Source organism: Oncorhynchus mykiss, chromosome 11 (genome assembly GCF_057628025.1).
Source record: "Oncorhynchus mykiss isolate SJ-2025 chromosome 11, ASM5762802v1, whole genome shotgun sequence".
In the NCBI taxonomy this organism is placed as follows: Eukaryota; Metazoa; Chordata; class Actinopteri; order Salmoniformes; family Salmonidae; genus Oncorhynchus; species Oncorhynchus mykiss.
Window position 1 is genome coordinate 20,196,665 of NC_143032.1, and position 22,336 is coordinate 20,219,000.

At 42.2% G+C, this 22,336-nt stretch overlaps 1 protein-coding gene and 1 long non-coding RNA gene across 4 annotated transcripts in view; one reads left to right on the forward strand and one right to left on the reverse strand.

The window, feature by feature from the left end:
* The window catches only part of LOC149979522 (uncharacterized), a 375,171-nt gene that overhangs the window by 87,153 nt on the left and 265,682 nt on the right, over positions 1–22,336 (forward strand). The gene's annotated exons all lie outside the window — the stretch shown is intronic.
* Positions 1–22,336, reverse strand: part of sema5a (sema domain, seven thrombospondin repeats (type 1 and type 1-like), transmembrane domain (TM) and short cytoplasmic domain, (semaphorin) 5A) — a 191,793-nt gene that overhangs the window by 77,777 nt on the left and 91,680 nt on the right. For both annotated transcript variants that reach the window (XM_036935136.2, XM_021620458.3), the window contains 5 exons: positions 20,449–20,662; positions 17,605–17,890; positions 15,253–15,388; positions 5,774–5,978; positions 1,056–1,263 (listed from right to left, as the gene is read on the reverse strand). In XM_036935136.2, the coding sequence (XP_036791031.2) occupies positions 1,056–1,263; positions 5,774–5,978; positions 15,253–15,388; positions 17,605–17,890; positions 20,449–20,662 (1,049 nt within the window). The remainder of the gene's footprint in view (positions 1–1,055; positions 1,264–5,773; positions 5,979–15,252; positions 15,389–17,604; positions 17,891–20,448; positions 20,663–22,336) is intronic.

Here is a 22,336-nt window from a genome sequence, read left to right on the forward strand (position 1 = left end):
GTAATAGTCTGTCGAATATAATAGTGATAGATTGTGTACTGACACACACTCACTCGTCTGTCAGAAGAGAAAAAAAATAACAGTTTATAATCTACTCAGGTGTTACTGACCCAGATGTTACCCTCCATCTCTAAATCTAAACCAGAGAATAACTTGTGTCTATGTGAGATGAAAATTGTAGATTGGTTTTCACCTATTTGCTGTGGTTTCTGCAAATCTCTTAATTGGAGTCTGTCTTTGTAAATCATGCATTGCACTCAAAATGGCACCCTGTTCCCTATATAGTGCACTGCTTTTGACCAGAGCCCTATCAAAAAGTAGTGCCCTAAATAGGGAATAGGGTGCCATTTAATACACAGTACGTCTCTGTGAATCACGTGTCTACTGTTATCCTTGGCACTGTGTTCATATCCAGGCCTCTGCTCTGAACGATCTGGTGCCTCTGTCAGAAACTCAATATGTCTCATTAACATACTCCCACTACAATAGCCACAGCAGCTGAGGGGACAAGAAGGCAGACCAACACTATATTACATTGGCATAATGCCAGGCCCACTATAATTGGATTAATTAACAAGTAATTAGCTTGTAACAACTATGAAACTACATGCAGTTGTGGAGAAGTAGTGTCTGTGTGTGGGTCTGTGGGTGGGTCTTTGTCTGAAACCTAATCTCTGGTGGACAGATTCTCATGGACAGATGAAACGTTGAGAATCTGTCAAGGCACACGTATAATTATGTGATTACGAGCAGCAGTAGTTTCTGGTTTTGGGTTGTTGTGATTGATTATTTGGATGAAACAGGATCGAGCAAAGGTGGTGCTTAAGCTCCATAAAATAATGTCTAGACTTTAGCTCAGTTGGCTAACATATTCTTGGTCACCTGGATTGCACAGCTTTGATACTTAGGAGGTTGTGTGTGTGTGTGTGTGTGTGTGTGTGTGTGTGTGTGTGTGTGTGTGTGTGTGTGTGTGTGTGTGTGTGTGTGTGTGTGTGTGTGTGTGTGTGTGTGTATGTGTGTGTGTGTGTGTGTACACGTCTGTGTGTACTACTCACTCTCTGGTCTTGTGGAAGTTGCATCTCATCAGTGGTATCTTGATGACCTGGTCTCTGACCCCGACATACAGCTCACTGCTGCTGTGAAGGATCAGGAGGCTTCTGATTGGTTGTCTCCTCCTGGGCGGAAACAACTCAATCTCATCCAATAGACAGCTGCCCATGGACTGGTTCAGAGGAGACAGGACCTTACGGATGGTTCCATAATCTGGAGAGGAGAGAGTAGCAGAAGGAGGTAGATAAAAAAAAGAGGGAACATTTCTGTCTCATATGTATTAAACAGTATTCTTCTTTTTCAAAGGGAGTGGATGAGGGAGAGGAAGTCACCATTGACTCCACATTTGGCAAAGTTGCAACATCCCCAATCAACTACAATAGCTTACTCCCACTGGAAAAGTACACTACATGACCAAAAGTATGTGGAAACCTGCTCGTCAAACATCTCATTCCAAAATCATCGGCATTAATATGGGTTGGTCCTTCCTTAACTGCTATAACAGCCTCCACTCTTCTGGGAAGGCATTCCACTACATGTTGGAACATTGCTGCCTGGACTTTCTTCCATTCAGCCACAAGAGCATTAGTGAGGTCGGGCACTGATGTTGGGCAATTAGGCCTGGCTCGCAGTCGGCATTCCAATTCATCCAAAAGGTGTTCGGTGGGGTTGAGGTCAGGGCTTTTTGCAGGCCAGTCAAGCTCTTCCATACTGATCTCGACAAACCATTTCTGTATGTACCTCGCTTTGTGCATTGGGGCATTGTCATGCTGAAACAGGAAAGGGCCTTCCCCAAACTGTTGCCACAAAGTTGGAAGCACAGAATCATCCAGAATGTCATTGTATGCTGTAGTGATTTCCCTTCACTGGAACTAAGGGGCCTAGCCCTAACCATGAAAAACAGCCCCAGACTATAATTCCTCCCCTAACAAACAGTTGGTACTGTGCATTCGGACAAGTAGCGTTCTCCTGGCATCCGCCAAACTCAGATTCGTCCATCGGACTGCCAGATGGTAAAGCGTGATTCAGCACTCCAGATAACTAATTTCCACTTCTCCAGAGTCCAATGGCGACGAGCTTTACACCACTCCAGCCGACACTTGGCATTGCGTATGGTGATATTAGGCTTGTGTATTAGGCTGCTCGGCCATGGAAACCCATTTCATGAAGCTCCTGATGAACAGTTATTGTGCTGACATTGCTTCCATAGGAAGTTTGGAACTCGGTAGTGAGTGTTGCAACCGAGAACAAAATATTTTTTACAGGCTACGCGCTTCAGCACTCATGGGGTCCCGTTCTGTGAGCTTGTGTGGCTTATCACTTCGCGGCTGTACCGTTGTTGCTCCTAGACATTTCCACTTCACAATATCAGCACTTACAGTTGACTGGGGCAGCTCTAGAAGGGCTGAAATTAGTCTAACTGACTTGTTGGAAAGATGGCATCCTATGACGGTGCCATGTTGAAAGTTACTGAGCTGATCATGTCATTCTACTGCCAATTTTTGTCTATGGAGAATGCATGGCTGTGTGCTCGATTTTATACACCTGTCAACAACGGATGTGACTTAAATAGCCTAATCCACTAATTTAAAGTGTTTTTAGACATGCTAAACTGCCATCATAGGAAGTCTTGATTTACAGATTAGGTCAGCATTTAACAGATGACCTCTGTGGTCCAATACTGTAATGTTTCATGCAGATTGCCTCCATTCAATTCCATTTATTCTTGGCACGAATGGGAACATCCCATGTGATTGCATAAGATACAGAATTTGGAGGCAACTCAAGCAAACATCGTCAATTATACATGTATTCCCTGTGGGGAGGGGAATGTAATTAGATCTAAGAAAGTTGAATTCCTATTCCCGAACACAAAGCTTCAAGGTGGTAAAATACAAAAGTACAGTCCTGCCCCGAAGTAGTTTTTCACTGCGGCAGCAATGGATGTTTTATAGATCTGTAGGGAAACTGATATCCGAGATACTCAGAAATTGATGACTACACTTGACTAAAAGCTACAAGCAAAGAAATGTTGGAAATAGTTTGGTTCAACATGCTACAATAGTGTTAGCGTTCATGGCTTGATCCTGCCTAAAAACAGTTTGTTTTGTCTATTTTATACAAACAGGAATTAAAGAGGATTTGTGTGGTTTACAAAGCCAAAAGTTGGAAAAAAATTGTACGCCACTACCTAGTTGTTCGGCCCTCTAGTAAAACAATCAGGTACCAGAGCATGGTCCCAATCAGACCAGTGCACTAGAGCGCTAATAGCCTGTGATGAACTACAGTGGGGCAAAAAAGTATTTAGTCAGCCACCAATTGTGCAAGTTCTCCCACTTAAAAAGATGAGAGAGGCCTGTAATTTTAATCATAGGTACACTTCAACTACGACAGACAAAAAGAGAGAAAAAAATCCAGAAAATCACATTGTAGGATTTATTTATGAATTTATTTGCAAATGATGGTGGAAAATAAGTATTTGGTCACCTACAAAAGTTTATCTCAATACTTTGTCATATACCCTTTGTTGGCAATGACAGAGGTCAAACGTTTTCTGTAAGTCTTCACAAGGTTTTCACACACTGTTGCTGGTATTTTGGCCCATTGCTCCATGCTGATATCCTCTAGCGCAGTGATGTTTTGGGGCTGTTGCTGGGCAAAACGGACTTTCAACTCCCTCCAAAGGTTTTCTATGGGGTTGAGATCTGGAGACTGGCTAGGCCACTCCAGGAACTTGAAATGCTTCTTCCGAAGCCACTCCTTCGTTGCCCGGGCGGTGTGTTAGGGATCATTGTCATGAACCAGCCACGTTTCATTTTCAATGCCCTTGTTGATGGAAGGAGGTTTTCACTCAAAATCTCACGATACATGGCCCCATTCATTCTTTCCTTTACACGGATCCGTCGTCCTGGTCCCTTTGCAGAAAAACAGCCCCAAAGCATGATGTTTCCACCCCCATGCTTCACTGTAGGTATGGTGTTCTTTGGATGCAACTCAGCATTCTTTGTCCTCCAAACACGACGAGTTGAGTTTTTACCAAAAAGTTATATTTTGGTTTCATCTGACCATATATGACATTCTCCCAATCTTCTTCTGGATCATCCAAATACTCTCTAGCAAACTTCAGATGGGCCGGGACACGTCTGGCACTGCAGGATTTGAGTCCCTGGCGGCGTAATGTGTTACTGATGGTAGGCTTTGTTACTTTGGTCGCAGCTCTCTGCAGGTCATTCACTAGGTCCCCCCGTGTGGTTCTGGGATTTTTGCTCACCGTTCTTGTGATCATTTTGACCCCACGGGGTGAGATCTTGCGTGGAGCCCCAGATCGAGGGAGATTATCAGTGGTCTTGTATGTCTTCCATTTCCTAATAATTGCTCCCACAGTTGATTTCTTCAAACCAAGCTGCTTACCTATTGCAGATTCAGTGTTCCCAGCCTGGTGCAGGTCTACAATTTTGTTTCTGGTGTCCTTTGACAGCTCTTTGGTCTTGGCCATAGTGGAGTTTGGAGTGTGACTGTTTGAGGTTGTGGACAGGTGCCTTTTATACTGATAACAAGTTCAAACAGGTGCCATTAATACAGGTAACGAGTGGAGGACAGAGGAGCCTCTTAAAGAGGAAGTTACAGGTCTGTGAGAGCCAGAAATCTTGCTTGTTTGTAGGTGACCAAATACTTATTTTCTACCATCACTTGCAAATAAATTCATTAAAAATCCTACAATGTGATTTTCTGGATTTTTTTTCTCATTTTGTCTGTCATAGTTGAAGTGTACCTATGATGAAAATTACAGGCCTCTCTCATCTTTTTAAGTGGGAGAACTTGCACAATTGGTGGCTGACTAAATACTTTTTTGCCCCACTGTATGTCTGCTAGCCATTGCTAATGGCCTGACACTGGTTCAGATGTTTTCATTAGGGTCTGGTTAGCATCCAGAAACTTGTTTGCTCTGTGTGAACCCACCGATCTCATTGCCGCATTGATCACACAGACACACTCACGCACGTATAAGCACACATCCACACACAATGAGAGTGGAGATACACACACTCACTCACTCACTCATGCACATACGAATACACACAACCACAATGGGAGCAATGTTTTGTTAGCAGGACCGTCAGACAGACAGAAATGCCCCAGGGCTAGTGATGCAGAACAGGTGGAGGAGGGATCCAGAAATAACAGGGGCACAGAATGAGACAGAGCATGGCTGTATAATCCAGCAGTGTAAGAGGAGGTTAAGCCTTCCAGTCTGGTTGCTGTGTTACATACTTCCTGTCCTCTGTCTGGTTGCTGTGTTACATACGGTACCTGTGTTTTTCTCATTACCGCCATGCTTCCCCTTGACAGGCGACTGGTTGCAATTTCATGGTGTTTAACATCTCTCAGTGAGGGATTGAGTGTGGGGAAAAGGATATTGTGTGTGTCTGGGGCGGGGGGGGGGGGGGGGGGTGAGTCTGCTGGATGTGCAAGGTTGTGTGCGTGTGTAAGCTTGTGTGCCTCTGTGTGTGTGTGTGTGTGTGTACTGCTGCATATGGAGGACACATGGCAGTTCATTGCAATCCCATTAATGTCAGCTGAATGAAAGCTTTGATGTCTCCTCAGAGCTTCACATCTAATGCCTTCATTCACCTTCCTGAACCACTCCACCATGTGCAGAGTCAAAGGGCTAGGAATCACACACACACACACACACACACACACACACACACTCCAAATGTACCTGTGGCCAGGTAGATGATATGGAACAGCATGTCTTTGCCCTGCACCACGTCCACAGCTACATGGGAGAAGCGGATATTATCCTCCATAAAGTAAGGGACAGGCTGGACCGGCTGAACCACCTCATTCATCAGCAGGAACTTCTGGGCATCCTGCAGGTTCCTCTCTGTCAGATTCACGTAGGAGCCGTAGTCTATGGTACCACACTCGAGGGAGAAAGAGAGGGACAGAGATCATTTATTTGTGCTTCCCATGACTGTGTTTTTGTATTTTAATGCAATATATACAGTACCAGTCAAAATGTTTGGACACTCCTACTCATTCCAGGGTTTTTCTTATTTAAAAAAAAAACTATGTTCTACAATGTAGAATAATAGTGAAGACATCAAAACTATGAAATAACATATATGGAATCATGTAGTAACCAGAAAAGTGTTAAACAAATCAAAATATATTTTATATTTGAGATTCTACAAAGTAGCCACCCTTTGCCTTGATGACAGTTTACAGATCTGAGGAAGTGACTACTTTTTTGAAACTATTGGATTGGCTGCCTTCAACTAATGGCAGGGCTGTATCTGGAACTGCACGTTGAAGATAGAAATATAATGAATAGAGCACACACAATCTCCTGTACTATTCCAATTTATCTGAGAGTCTTATTGGATCTACACAATACATTTATTTCTGAACATTTTGTAAATGTTCATTCTCCTGAATATCCATTGCCCCAGTTGTACAATCAAATCAAACCAATGAATTTTGCACACAAAAGTATAAATAAGTTGTGAAGCTCAACTACGGACTCTTCCAACATGCCACTGAAAAGTTTGAAAGCTGCAATTAATTGTATGATACCTGAAAATACTGCAGAGTAATTCAAATCCATTTGCAAACATTGGAAACAGCAAGTTGGATGCTTAGCAAAAACAACTTTGAACCTCTTTGTCCATCTGAGGGTAAATGTTCTTGTTACGAACACACAAACTTGACCATCTTTAAAGGGATAGTTTACTCAGACTAAAACAAAAGATTTTCCACCTACCTTGGCTGCAGTTGATTCATGAGGGCAGTTTTGGGAGATTTAGTTTCCTTTTGACACTCAATAGCCATCATTTGTTACGGTTAGCGCTCTCAGTTTAACATTCAACTGTTCTTGTGCCTAAGTAATAAACCTGTAATTACTTTTGGACCAACATTTTATTAGCATGTTGTTACATAATACTTTTGCAATTGCATTTTAATTGCATAGAAATGAGCTGAGAGTTTTTTGTAACTACTGCACACAAGAGGAATAGTGACTATTCCTTATTCTACTTATGTAATAACTCCATTATCATGCAAGTCCTATGTAACAACAATGTTGCTATTGTAATAATCCCAAAGTTGCTACACAAGAACTTGATGCCAAGTTTTACTGTATTACCGTATGTCTCACTCATTGTGAAAATATATTTGTTAGCCATTTTGAAGCTGCAAAAGTGGTCTACTCTAATGTTGAGGTGATTCCATGTCCCTCATATATTTCATTCTAGACTATAAACTATATTAAGACGAATATCTAAGAGCCCCCTAAACCACATGCTTATGATCATATATTTAGACTAATTGAACTAACTGTTGTAGCTTTTTGGCAGCCATCAAAAATACATTTTTTTGCTTTTAAATAATTGCATTTATTAAAATATCTTAAAATATTTTGGGGTTTTCTGAGACATATTCCAAAACTTTAATATTATGTTGTTTTTCTGAGACCTGTACTTGAATATTAAAGAAAATATTTGCCTTTTAGTTGAAATGTCATAACCTATATTTGACGACCTTGAGTTTTTGAAAAGGTAGTATTTTCAAATGAACTACAAAACATAACTATTTTCTACCCAGGTCTGGTACTAACTGTATAATATAGTGAGATATGCATGTAAAATGTATTATAGCAACCATTGGGAAATCATCAATAAGAGTTTTGTGCAAAACACATCAATCTCTCTCTGACAATGAGTTAAACAATGAATTCATTTTGCATTTAAAAGTGAGAGATGACTATCTGCACTCAGACACACTCACCCCAGTCTGATGGTATATTAACTGTTAATACACAGCAACATGATTCACCATGATCTATGACTACTGGATCAATTCATACAGTTTAAGAGAAGAGGGAGATATTTCTCTAGACAGATAGATCATTAACCATTCAATCAATGGCCAGGGTGTGTGTGAGTAATGATTTCACAGGAAGTTGGGGAAAGATCCACATTGCGGTGTGTATGTATGTGTGTGTGTGTCTCTCTCTCACTCTGTGTGTGTGTGTGTGTGTGTGTGTGTGTGTGTGTGTGTGTGTAGGGTGCTAGATATATGGGTAGGCCATTTTACATCAATGCAGGGCTGCCATAAATCCAAAGCTCGTAAATCGAATCCTCCAACATTGACAAATACTTGATGAAGATGTCACCCCAACCTAGATAAAGTGTGCTGTGCTCCAACAGTGAAATGTGTGTGTGTGTGTGTGTGTGTGTGTGTGTGTGTGTGTGTGTGTGTGTATGCATGTGTATGTATGTGTGTGCGTGCGTGTGTCAAATGGTGCAGCTCAGAGCAATTCCCCCTTAGCTTGGAAAAGGCTGGTTTTTACACACACACACACACACACACACACACACACACACACACACACACACACACACTTTATCCTCTCTAACAGGGCCCTGTGCAGACCTACACAGCCACAGTGGGCAGGGCAAGGCTTTGGTCAGATACTACAAGCCAGAGGAAATTGGTTTCCATCCAGGCAATTTCTCCTAGCCTCAAGTGACTGGAATCTGTGTGTGTGTGCGTTTCTTCATGTGCAAATATGTGTGTCTATCAAGCGTAAAACTCGCTGACCAAGTTCACCTTAGGCTTTTGGTTACATGAGTGATATGGAACATGTGTGTGTGTGTGTGTGTGTGTGTGTGTGTGTGTGTGTGTGTGTGTGTGTGTGTGTGTGTGTGTGTGTGTGTGTGTGTGTGTGTGTGTGTGTGTGTGTGTGTGTGCCCTCCACTGGCTCGCCCAACCCCCTGAGAAAATGAAATCACATTCAGACTGCTGTGTGTAGATTAGGTCATATGCTAAGCCTGCTAGCCCTGAGAGCTGCTAGCCCTGCTCCTTGGTCAAATTCATCCATCCACCTGAAAGATCATCAAGATCATTACCTTGTACATTACCTTGCACGGGGAACAATAAAAGGACACTCTAAAATGTACAGTTTTGTCACACAACACAATGCCACAGATGTCTCAACTTTTGAGGGAGTGTACAATTGGCATGCTGACTGCAGGAATGTCCACCAGAGCTGTTGCCAGATAATTTAATGTTCATTTCTCTACCAAAAGCCGCTTCCAATGTCGTTTTAAAGAATTCGGCATTATGTCCAACTGGCCTCACAACCACAGACCACGTGTAATCACGCCAGCACAGGACCTCCACATACGGTTTCTTCACGAGCGGGATCGTCTGAGACCAGCCACCCGGACAGCTGATGAAACTGTGGGTTTGCACAACTGAAGGATTTCTGCACAAACTGTCAGAAACTGTCTCAGGGAAGCTCATCTGAGTGCTCGTCGTCATCACCAGGGTCTTGGCCTGACTGCAGTTCGGCGTTGTAACCGACTCCAGTGGGAAAATGCTCACCTTCGATGACCACTGGCACGCTGGAGAAGTATGTTCTTCATGGATGAATCTTGATTTCAACTGTACTGGGCAGATGGCAGACAGTGTGTACGGCGTCATGTGGGTGAGCGGTTTGCTGATGTCAACATTGTGAACAGAGTGCCCCATGGTGGCGGTGGGGTTATAGTGTGGGCAGGCAAAAGCTACGGACAACAAACACAATTGTATTTTATGAATGGCAATTTGAATGCACAGAGATACTTGGGCCCATTGCCGTGCCATTAATCCGCCACCATCACCTCATGTTTCAGCATTTTAATGCACAGCACCATGTAGCAAGGATCTGTACACAATTCCTGGAAGCTGAAATTGTCCCAGTTCTTCCATGCCACTGAGCCTTTACTAGTCCTGTATTAGTAGACCGATAAAGACATCTTCAGCTTGGGCAAAAAATAATAATTCTGCATCCCCCCAATAGGCAAAACAAATCACAGCACCCCCACCCCCAAACAAATTTCCTTGGCTATGGGTCAGAGAGGCTTCAGAAAATGAAGTGCCATTCGTGATAGGTAGAAGATGCCCTTTAACACAGATCTAGGATCAGATTACTCTCAACCCACTCCTAACCTTAAACTATAAGGGAGATGTAATAACACCTGGTCCTGGGTCAGTGGTTAGGGGCAAACTTATTCCGGCTCCAGGGAAAGTACTGTAGTGGTGCGATTGGGATGTTGTAAATTTCACATCAGTGAGTTTTATAACGCGAGGTCGTCATTATTAACAGGTTTGTGAGGAGATTGAAAGAGAGAGAGTGAGAGAGAATGAATTAATGAGAGGGAGTGTACAGGAACTCTGGGGCTTGCTCATCAGCACGCATGCACACACACACACACACACACACACACACACACACACACACACACACACACACACACACACACACACACACACACACACACACACACACATTTCGCTGTTGGAGCACAGCACACTTTATCTAGGTTGGGGTGACATCTTCACACAAACAAAACACACACAAACAAAACACAAACACAAATGCATACCCACCCATACACATAACCACATGTACACACACACTTTCTGTTGTATGCGATTATGTTTGTGTGTGTTGGTTAATTGGACAGAGTTGTTGAGGTGATAAAATCTCTCAGAATAACCAGGTGAAAACCTGTGTCCATGACGGCTAGATGTCCACCAGAGCTGACTGTCCAAGGGAAACAGACACAGGCGCGGTCGTCCGTCGCCATCTCAGATGTAAGATCTTAATTTGATCACTCTTTTGTTGCTGACAAAATTCCTGGACAGCAGGAGATGCAAACTTAGTGTATTTGAGTTTTTAAAACACTTCTAAAGTGTATAATTTCCAATTAAAAAAAACTACTTAATTTTCCTTAACGAAAAATGCATCAACCCCTAAAAAAACGTCCATTAATTATATATCCTGCTGTAGCAAACTGGCTCAAATTAAGATCCTACATCTGTAAGGCACTGACCTGAGTCATACATCTGTCTTGTCACACTATGGTAGTAGCTATTAGCCTGATTTGTTATATTCAATTGGTCATATTCAACTTTAAAAACTGATTCAGGCTCATCCCTCCCAAAACATATCCCAATCTGATCCTGTGCCTGGCTTAACCCTGATAGAATAACATCTAGCTGAGCTCATGGCTCAAGGCCTTGTTTCTACAATAGAGACAGAAGATTTTCCTGTGAGCTGTGTCGGCGGCCATACTGGAGTTCCTTACCTGAAAGTCAGGGTTAGAGTTGGGGTAGGTGTATATTTACCTGAAAGTCAGGGTTAGAGTTGGGGTAGGTGTATATTTACCTGAAAGTCAGGGTTAGGGTTGGGGTAGGTGTATATTTACCTGAAAGTCAGGGTTAGAGTTGGGGTAGGTGTATATTTACCTGGAAGTCAGGGTTAAGGGTGGTGTATACTTGGTTTAATGACATGTCTGTAGACAATTAGAATGTGACAAGTGTCGCTGGTCAAAACAACATTTAATTTATACTCTGGTGGAATGTCTGTCGACCGGCGCTGCGACTGTTTCCTTGTTGCACAGACATGAAAAAAATGTATGTCTCTGCAAACTTCGCAATGCCCGTTGTCGTGGTTACTGGGCTGCTACAGCAACAAGACCAAATCCACTGTGACAAGACAGTGCAGTAGTTCTAAAATTCTCATATTGAATGTCCTACTTTTATCTTGTCATACACACAACCAAAAGCTCATTTCTATAAACTCGCCATCATTACCTTGTAATTAATTATGTTGTTGTGGTGGGTTTATTTTCCTTTAATAATGAATGAAAAGTAGCTAAAGTTAAGGTGTTGTCAGCTTTACTCTGGTCATTATTTGAACTGGTTAGCCTGCTAGTTAGCTAGCTAACAAGCTACTTACAAACCAAAACATTGTTTAGAAAGTTGCTTTTAGTTGCCTTGCTTGCTAGATGGACATTTACCAAGTTCATTTTTAAATGGATGGGTTTATAGGTGTTCAAATAGAGCAAGTATGCTATTTGGAGCACTGGGCTGCTGAAGCCCAGTGCCTTGGGTTCATGCATGTTAACATCAGTTTGCTTTATTCACTAAGTCTGCTTTATTCACTGCTTTAGCACACTCCACCGACCCTGATGTCCTAGCCGTGTCTGAATCCTGGCTTAGGAAGGCCACCAAAAATTCTGAAATTTCCATCCCCAACTACAACATTTTCCGTCAACACAGAACTGCTAAAGGGGGTGGAATTGCAATCTACTGTAGAGATACAGAGTTCTGTCAGACTATCCAGGACTATGCCCAAAGTTCAAGTTTATACTTTTAAAGATCCATCTCTCCAAAAATAAGTCCCTCACTGTTGCTGCTTGTTATAGAGCCCCCTCCGCTCCCAGCTGTGCCCTGGACACCATATGTGAATTGATTGCCCCCCCATTTATCGTCAGAGTTCGTACTGCTAGTTGACCTAAATTGGGATATCCTACAATCTAAGTTAGGTGCCCTTAATCTCACACAAATGATCAAGGAACCTACCAGGTACAACCCCAAATCCATAAACATGGGCACCCTCATAGATATCATCCTGACCAACTTGCCCTCTAAATACACCTCTGCTGTTTTCAACCAGGATCTCAGCGGTCACTGATTAATTCCCTGCGCCCGTTATGGGTCAACGGTCAAATGACCACCCCTCATCACTGTCAAATGCTCCCTAAAACACTTCTGTGAGCAGGCCTTTCTAATTGACCTGGCCTGGGTATCCTGGAAGGATATCGACCTCATCCCGTCAGTAGAGAATGCCTGGTTATTCTTTAAAAGTGCTTTCTTCAACATATTAAATAAGCATGCCCCTTTCCTAAATTGTAGAACCAAGAACAGATATAGACCTTGGTTAACTCCAGGCTAGACTGACCTATGACACCCTGTGGCATACTGCACTAGCTTCGAATAGTCCCCGCGATATGCAACTTTTTAGGGAAGTCAGGAACCAATACATACAGTCAGTTAGGAAAGCAAAGGCTAGCTTTTTCAAACAGAAATTTGCATCCTGCAGCACTAATTCCAAAAAGTTTTGGGACACTGTAAAGTCCATGGAGAATACCTCCTCCCAGCTGCACACTGCACTGAGACTAGGAAAAACTGTCACCACTGATAAATCCACGATAATTGAGAATTTCAATAAGCATTTCTCTACGGCTGGCCATGCTTTCCACCTGGCTACCCCTACTCCGGCCAACAGCTCTGCACCCCCCGTAGCAACTGGCCCAAGCCCCCCACTTCTCCTTCACCCAAATCCAGACAGCTGACCTTCTGAAAGAGCTGCAAAATCTGGATCCCTACAAATTAGCTGGTTTAGACAATCTGGACACTCTCTTCCTAAAATTATCCGCCACCTTTGTTGTAACCCCTATTACTAGTCTGTTCAACCTCTCTTTCGTATCGTCTGAGATTCCTAAAGACTGGAAAGCGGCTGGGGTCATCCCCCTCTTCAAAGGGGAGACACTCTAGACCCAAACCCTGCCCTGCCTTTCTAAGGTCTTCGAAATCCAAGTGAACAAACAGATCGTCCGACCATTTAGAATCCCACCATACCTTGTCCCCTATGCAATCTGATTTCCGAGCTGGTCACGGGGGTGCCTGAGGTGCACCCAAGTCCTAAATGATATCATAACCGGCATTGATAAAAGACAGTACCGTGCAGCCATCTTCATCGACCTGGCCAAGGCTTTCGACTCCGTCAATCACCGTATTCTTACTCAACAGCCTTGGTTTCTCTACTGGCTGCCTCGCATGGTTCACCAACTACTTCTCAGATAGAGTTCAGTGTATCAAATCGGAGGGCCTGTTGACCGGACCTCTGGCAGTCTCTATGGGGGTGCCACAGGGTTAAATTCTCGGGCCGACTCTTTTCTCTGTATATATCAATTATGACACTCTTGCTGCAGCTGATTCTTTGATCCACCTCTACGCAGACGACACCATTCTGTATACATCTGGCCCTTCTTTGGACACTGTGTTTTAACAAACCTCCAAACGAGCTTCAATGCCATACAACACTCCTTCCGTGGCCCCCAACTAATTTTAAATTCTAGTAAAACTTAATACATGCTCTTCAACCGATCGCTGCCCGCCCGACTAGCATCACTACTCTGGAAGGCTCTGACTTAGAATATGTGGACAACTATAAATATCTAGGTGTCTGGCTAGACTGTAAACTCTCCTTCCAGACTCACATTAAGCATCTCCAATCCAAAGTTAAATCTAGAATCTGCTACCTATTTCGCAACAAAGCCTCCTTCACTCATGCTGCCAAACATACCCTCGTAAAACGGACTATCCTACCAATCCTCGACTTCAGCGATGTCATTTTCAAGAGAGTGCCTCCAACACTCTACTCAGCAAATTGGATGCAGTTTATCACAGTGCCATCCGTTTTGTCACCAAAGCCCCATATACTACCCACCACTGCGACCTGTATGCTCTCATTGGCTGGTCCTCGCTACATATTCGTCGCCAAACCCACTGGCTCCAGGTCATCTATAAGTCTTTGCTAGGTACCACCCACCCATAGCACACGCTGCAGCAGGTATATTTCACTGGTCATCCCCAAAGCCAACACCTACTTTGGCCACCTTTCCTTACAGTTCTCTGCTGCCATTGACAGGAACAAATTGCAAAAATTACTGACGTTGGAGACTTATATCTCCCTCACTAACTTTAAGCGTCAGCTGTCAGAGCCGCTTACCGATCGCTGCAGCTGTACACAGCCCATCTGTAAATAGCCCATCCAATCAACTACCTACCTCATCCCCATATTTGTTTTTGTTTTTCTGCTCTTTTGCACACCTGTATTTCTACTTGCACATCCTCATCTGAACATATCACTCCAATGTAAATTGCTAAATTGTAATTACTTCGCCACTATTGGCCTGTTTATTGCCTTACCTCCTTACTTAATTTGCACACACTGTATGCAGATTTTTCTATTGCGTTATTGACTGTACGTTTGATTATCCCATGTGTAACTTTGTGTTGTTTTTGTCGCACTGCTTTGCTTTATCTTGGCCAGGTCGCAGTTGTAAATGAGAACTTGTTCTCAACTGGCCTACCTGGTTAAATAAAGGCAAAATAAAAAATCTAATAAAAATGCCATGCAGAGGCTGTCGTTTTGTATTTATACTTTTTCATAACGAAGACGATAAGTTTGATGTTGGATGATAATAGAATGGTCACGATGTCACTGCGACAACTGTCTACAGACATGTTGATCGACCAACTGCAAACCAGCCTTCCGGGTTGGGGTAGGTGAGTATTTACCTGGAAGTCAGGGTTAGGGTTAGGGTAGGGTAGCCAGGCGGAGCGAGAGTTCTCCTGGTACTTGAAGGGACCTCCAAACACCTGGGTGATGGCACTGAGGTTGAAGGCACACACCGCAGACGCTGCTATACTGTTCCTGAAGGGGGAAGAGAGGGATAGCGATAAATATACAGTGCCTTCAGAAAGTATTCACACCACTTGACTTTTCACACATTTTGTTGTATTAGGAAGTGGGATTAAAATGTTTTAGTTGTAATTTTTTGTCAACTATCAATACAAAATACTCTGTAATGTCAAAGTGGATTTTCTTTCACCTTAACATTACATTTGAAAAAAATAAATATGAAAAATAAAACAATAATATATCTTGAAATAAAACAATAATATATCTTGATTCAACTCCCTTTAATGTTAATACATGTTAGAATCACCTTTGGCAGTGATTACAGCTGTGAGTCTTGGTAAGACTAAGAGCTTTGCACACCTGGACTGTACAATATTTGCCAATTATTATTTTCTAAATTCTTCGAGCTCTGTCAAATTGGTTGTTGTTTATCGCTAGACAACCATTTTAAGGTCTAACCAACAATTTTCAAGCAGATTTAAGTCACAACTGTAACTGTCAGACTCTGGAACTTTCATTGTCTTCTTGGTAACCAACTCCAGTGTAAATTCGGCCTTGTCTTTTAGGTTATTGCCCTGCTGAAAGGTGAATTCATCTTCCAGTGTCTGGTGGAAAGCAGACAACCAGGTTTTCCTCTAGGATTTTGCCTGTGCTTAGCTCCATTCTGGGTTTTTTTTATCCTGAAAAACTCCCCTTAATGATTACAAGCATACCCATAACATGATGCAGCCACCACTATGCTTGAAAATGTGGATAGTGGTACTCAATAATGTATCGTATTGTATTTGCCCCAAACAAAACACTTTGAAGTCAGGATAAAAAGTTAATTGCTTTGCCACATTTTTTGCAGTATTACTTTAGTGCATTGTTGCAAACAGGATGCATGTTTTGGAATATTTTTATTCTGTACAGGCTTCCTTCTTTTCACTCTGTCAGTTAGGTTAGTATTGTGGAGTAACTACAATGTTGTTGATCCATCCTCAGTTTTCTCCTATCACAGCCATTAAACTCTGTAACTGTTTTAAAGTCACCATTGACCTCATGGTGAAATCCCTGAGTGGTTTCCTTCCACTCCGGAAAATGATTTAGGAAGGACGTCTGGATCTTTGTAGTGACTGGGTGTATTGATACACCATCCAAAGTTGAATTAATAACTTCACCATGCTCAAAGGGATATACAATGTCTGCTTTTTAATTTATTTTACCCATCTACCAATAGGTTATTTTTGTTGCAAGGCTTTGGAAAACCTCCCTGGTCTTTGTGGTTGAATCTGTGTTTGAAATTTACAGCTCGACTGACCGACCTTACAGATAATTGTACGTGTGGGGTACAGAAATCATGTTAAACACTAAAATTGCACACAGAGTGGGTCACTGCAACTTACTATGTGACTTGTTATGTGACTTTTGTTTTTACTCCTGTACTTATTCCGGCTTGCCATAACAAAGGGGTTGAATACGTATTTACTCAAGACATTTCTGCTTTCATTTTTACTTAATTTGGAAAAAAAATAAAAACAGAATTCCACTTTACATTATGGGGTATTGTGTGTAGGCTAGAATGTGGAAAAAGTTAAGGAGTGTGAATACTTTCTGAAGGCACTGTATATGGTTAGGATTTTGTCTGCTGACTGTTAATGTCCAGTCTCTGTTTTTGTCCTCTAAATATACCTACACATCTGTCCCTACACAGACTCAGATCCTACTGTGAGTGATGGTGTAAGGTGACTATAAATTTAACACCAGGCTTCATTTAAAATGTTCTGCCTCTGTGGCTAAGTGTATGGATCGGGCCTGACGAATAGCTTTGACTTTTCAAACTGTCACTTTCCACAAAAGCATGTCTCTTCTAAGAGGTGAGAAAATTGAAAATGAAAGAAATGAGTTTAAAGTTAAACTGTGAAACTAAACGTGTGTGAATGACGATAGTATGTATAACATGACTCTTAATTTTAAGCTGTGCCTGAAGTATACTTCATACATTATAAACTGGGTGGTTCAAGCTCTGAATGCTGATTGGCTGACAGCCGTGGTATATCAGACGGGTATGACACACCATTTATTTTTACTGTACGAACCGTGGTATATTGGCCATATACCATACCCCCTCGGGCATCATTGCTTAATAATACAGGCAGAATATACCCTCTGTGTGTGTGTGTGTGTGTGTGTGTGTGTGTGTGTGTGTGTGTGTGTGTGTGTTTGTATAGTATGCATCTCACACTTACACATTAGTAGTGAAGATCCCATAGAGCAGTTCTAGCTCTGGTAGGTAGAACGTCCCCTGTAGTTCATTATAGTTGAACGGTATCTCCCCTGGTCGAGAGCAGTTCAACCGCGCCTTCATGAACGTGGTCCAGGTGTCCTCCAATAGGAAGCGGCCCCCAATGTCATTCTTACAGACCCGGGCAGCGCGAGAGAACACGGTCCGACCGCAGTCGTGTTCCACTGCGTTCTCTCGGAAGAAGAAGTAGGTGAAGTTCCCAATGTCGTAGGAGGAGACAAAGTTGGGTTCTGTTGAAGGAGGACACAAAGTTAGATTATGTTGTAGGAGGAAACAAAGTTAGGTTCTGTTAAAGGAGGAGACAAACTATTTAGACCACTTGACTTTTTCTACATTTTGTTACGTTACAGCCTTATTCTAAAATGTATTAAATTGTTTTTTTCCCCCTCATCAATCTACACACTACCCTATAATGACGCTACAAGCTTGTCACACCTGTATTTGGGGAGTTTCTCCCATTCTCCACTGAAGCTCTGTCAGGTTGGATGGGGAGTGTCACTTTACAGCTTTTTTCAGGTCTCTCCAGAGATGTTTGATCGGGTTCAAGTCCGGGCTCTGGCTGGGCCACTCAAGAACATTCAGAGACTTTTCCCGAAGCCACTCCTGTGTTGTCTTGGCTGTGTGCTTAGGGTTGTTGTCCTGTTGAAAGGTTGACCTTCTCCCCAGTCTGAGGTCCTGAGTTCACTGGAGCAGGTTTTCATCAAGTATGTCTGTACTAGGCTCCGTTCATCTTTCCCTTGATCCTGACTAGTCTCCAAGTCCCTCTTGCTGAAAAACATTGCCACAGCATGATGTTGCCAGCGCCATGCTTCACTATAGGGATGGTGCCAGTTTTCCTCCAGATGTGACGCTTGGTTTTCCAGCCAAGAGTTCAATCTTGGTTTCATCTGAACAGAGAATCTTGTTTCTCCTGGTCTGGGAGTATTTAGGTGCATTTTGGCAAACTCCAAGCGGGTGGACATGTGCCTTTTACTGAGGAGTGGCTTCCGTCTGGCCACTCTACCATAAAGGCCTGATTGATGGAGTGCTGCAGAGATGGTTGTCCTTCTGGAAGGTTCTCCCATCTCCACAGAAGAACTCTGGAGCTCTGTCAGCTCCTTCTCCCCCGATTGCTCCGTTTGGCCAGGCTTCCAGCTCTAGGAAGATTCATGGTTGTTCCAAACGTCTTCCATTTAAGAATGATGGAGGCCACTGTGTTCTTGGGGACCTTCAATGCTGCAGACATTTTTGGTACCCTTCCCCAGATCTGTGCTTCGACACAATCCTGTCTCAGAGCTAAGGACAATTTCTTCGACCTCCTCGCTTGGTTTTTGCTCTGACATGCATTGTCAACTGTCAACTTATATAGACAGGTGTGTGCTTTTCCAAATCATGTCCAATCAATTGAATTTACCACAGGTGGACTCCAATCAAGTCGCAGAAACAGGATGATCGATGGAAACAGGATGCACCTGAGCTCAATTTCAAGTCTTATAGCAAAGGGTCTGAATACTTATGTAAATAAGCTATTTCTGTTTGTTTTTATTTTATACATTTTCAAAAAAATCTGTTTTCACTATCTCATTATGGAGTATTGTGCATAAATTATTTTTTAAATAAGGCTGTAACGTAACAAAATGTGGAAAAAGTCAATGGGTCTGAATACTTTTCGAATGCACTGTGTATGACAATGAGTTCTGAGTGATTGACTAGGGGTCCATAGGAATGTGAGGTTGAGGGGATTAGTCTTAATAAATTATGGCATTGTTATTAATGACTTTGTGTTTCAAAATTAATTATTTATCCAGGGAAACCCTAAAGGTTAGGATGAGGTATGACCAAAACACTGGTGTAATAGTTGTCAACCCATCTAAAACTGCTGACCTTCCTAGAGCGCTCATTGATGAGCTGTTCATTTTTATGTATGACATTATTGGACCTTAACCGCACGCTTTATCCTCTCTGACAGTGATTTAATTCACTTTTAAATGAAATAGTTTTTTTCCCTTGTTTGCTCTTTCAGCCCCTCCTCTCCTCTGCACCTTTGCACAGCATCACAGGAGAAAAGGGAGAAAAAATCAATTTGCCATAAAATTAGTTATTAAACCTTTTCTCAAAGGTTGTCGCGGCGCTATGTATGTGGTGGCTTTTAATTTATTTTTTCAATCTGGCTTTAATGTGAATCAGATAAAATCCTGACAAGATAGCGATTGACCTGCTCTTTTAGAGCAAGTGAACGACTGAAGCAGCGTATTCAATCAGCTGCCCTGTTCCAGGTGGGGTGTGCTGTTGAACTGCGATCCACTGAGCTCTTCAGAACGACACACTGATTTCATTGTTTCAGTACCAGATGGAAATGTCACTTGTATATCCTTCAAAAGGAAAGAACAAAATATTTAAAAAATAATATATATATATATATATATATATATAGTAAAAGAAATTTTGACACTTCCTGTAAACACCACCAACTTCCTGTAAACACCACCAACTTCTACCCTTTCCCCCTTATCCACCCCTTTTCTCCTTCTATATGAACTACTTTTCCTCCTCTCTATACCTTTACTGCTTATTCCCCTGCCCCCTTACCACCTTCCATTTCCCAGCCTACCATTGAGCCATTTGGAGTTGTACTAAGCAGTGCATTATTGGCAGCATCCGCCTATCACCTACCGCTTGCTTCTCTACCCCTACCACTACCCCATCCTACCATTGAGCCATTTGGAGTTGTACTAAGCAGTGCATTATTGGCAGCATCCGCCTATCACCTACCGCTTGCTTCTCTACCCCTACCTCTACCCCATCCTACCATTGAGCCATTTGGAGTTGTACTGTGCAGTGCGTAGAGGCGGCAGCCCCCCCAGACTGCGGTATATAGCTGGGTCTCTGCCAGAGAAGTCCATGGCGGTGGCAGCATAGAGCTCTCCGCTGGAGGTGATCAGGGCTGTGGAGTTATGGAGAGGGTTGTAGGGACAACGGGCCATCCCACTGATCTGGTCATGGATCTCTGTCAGGTTGGTCAGCTAGAGGGGGCGGGGAAGAGAGGGTGGAGAGGGGGAGGAGATGAGGGGTAGGAGGAGGGAGAGGATTAATGTGTTTATAATGCACACAAATGCACGCAGGAGTGGAGAGAGAGGGAGTGTGAGCACACATCACATGATTTTTAACTTCCCTCTACTTGACTGGAATTCGTCACTCCCATACAAACATTTATTGTTCTCAAATACTGTGAGTTTAGGCAGAATGATCACACAATGAGACAAGGCTAAACATTGAGCATGTTGCTTGGTTACCACAGAACCAAGGGAGAGATTTGGGGTTTGACTTGAATAATTGATTATGATAGTAAAAGTTCAAGTGAAACAGAGAAGTCACAACTGGCAGCATTTATAGTTGATAAAGGCAAAGCAGTGTGAGTGCAGACTGTTTTACAAATCACCTTTATATGATTGCTTATTTCACCACTATGCCGATTTCTCATCTCATAACTAGCTTGTCATCGCTAACATCCAGCTCGTTCCTGCTAATGCTAATCATTGCCTACCTCACACATACAGTCAATACCAAAAGACACAGACATACATACACATGTACCGCTTGGTTGGCTCAACATGAGCTCATTTAAATTCAAAAACTTTATCAATTTTCAGAAATGTTGTGGAATTAGTTGATAAAAAAAAGAAATGATAAAATAAATTATTGTGTTTTTTCACTATCTTATCATGATGGCATGAGGTTGTTCAATGACAGACATGTTTCTTGTTTAAAATCTATCACTTGGTGGTTTCAATTCAGAGAGACAAATGTTTTTTTTTGCTAAATGCTATATATCCGCCTCACTCTAAGAGAAATAACTAGTACTGCTATAGTAGATTTGAAAACTTATTCAGGATCGGTGGGTCCCCCATGGGACAGTTGAGCTAACGTAGGCTAATGCGATTAGCATGAAGCTGTAAATAACAAGAACATTTCGCAGGACATAGACATATCTGATATTGGCAGAAAGCGTAGATTCTTGTTAATCTAACTGCACTGTCCAATTTACAGTAGCTATTACAGTGAAAAAATACCATGCTATTGATTGAGGAGAGTGCACAGTTATGAACTTGAGAAGTTACAAATAAACCAATTAGGCACATTTGGGCAGTCTTGACCCAAAAGTTTGAACAGAAATGCAATGCTTAATTGGATCAGTCTAAAACGTTGCACATACACTGCCGCCATCTAGTGGCCAACATCTAAATTGCGCCTGGGCTGGAATAATACATTATGGTATTTTTCTTGCATTTCAAAGATGATGGTACAAAAAAATAATTAAAAAATGTTTTGTTTTTTTCGTATTTTCTTTTACCAGATCTAATGCACTATGTTATCCTACATTCATTTTACATTTTCACAAACGTCAAAGTTGTTCCTTTCAAAAGGTATCAAGAATATGCATATCCTTGCTTCAATGCCTGAGCTATAGACAGTTAGATTTGGGTATGTCATTTTAGGCGAAAATTGAAAAAAGGTCAGATCCTTATTAAACAGTCAAATGCAACAAATAACTACATTTTTTATAAAGACATTTAGAAATTATACTGTACATTTGTGACATCAATATAAAAAAAATGCAAGACAGTAATATGAGATCTGTATGTAAAACATTTACATTTGACATTTTAGTAATTTAGCAGATGCTCTTATCCAGAGAG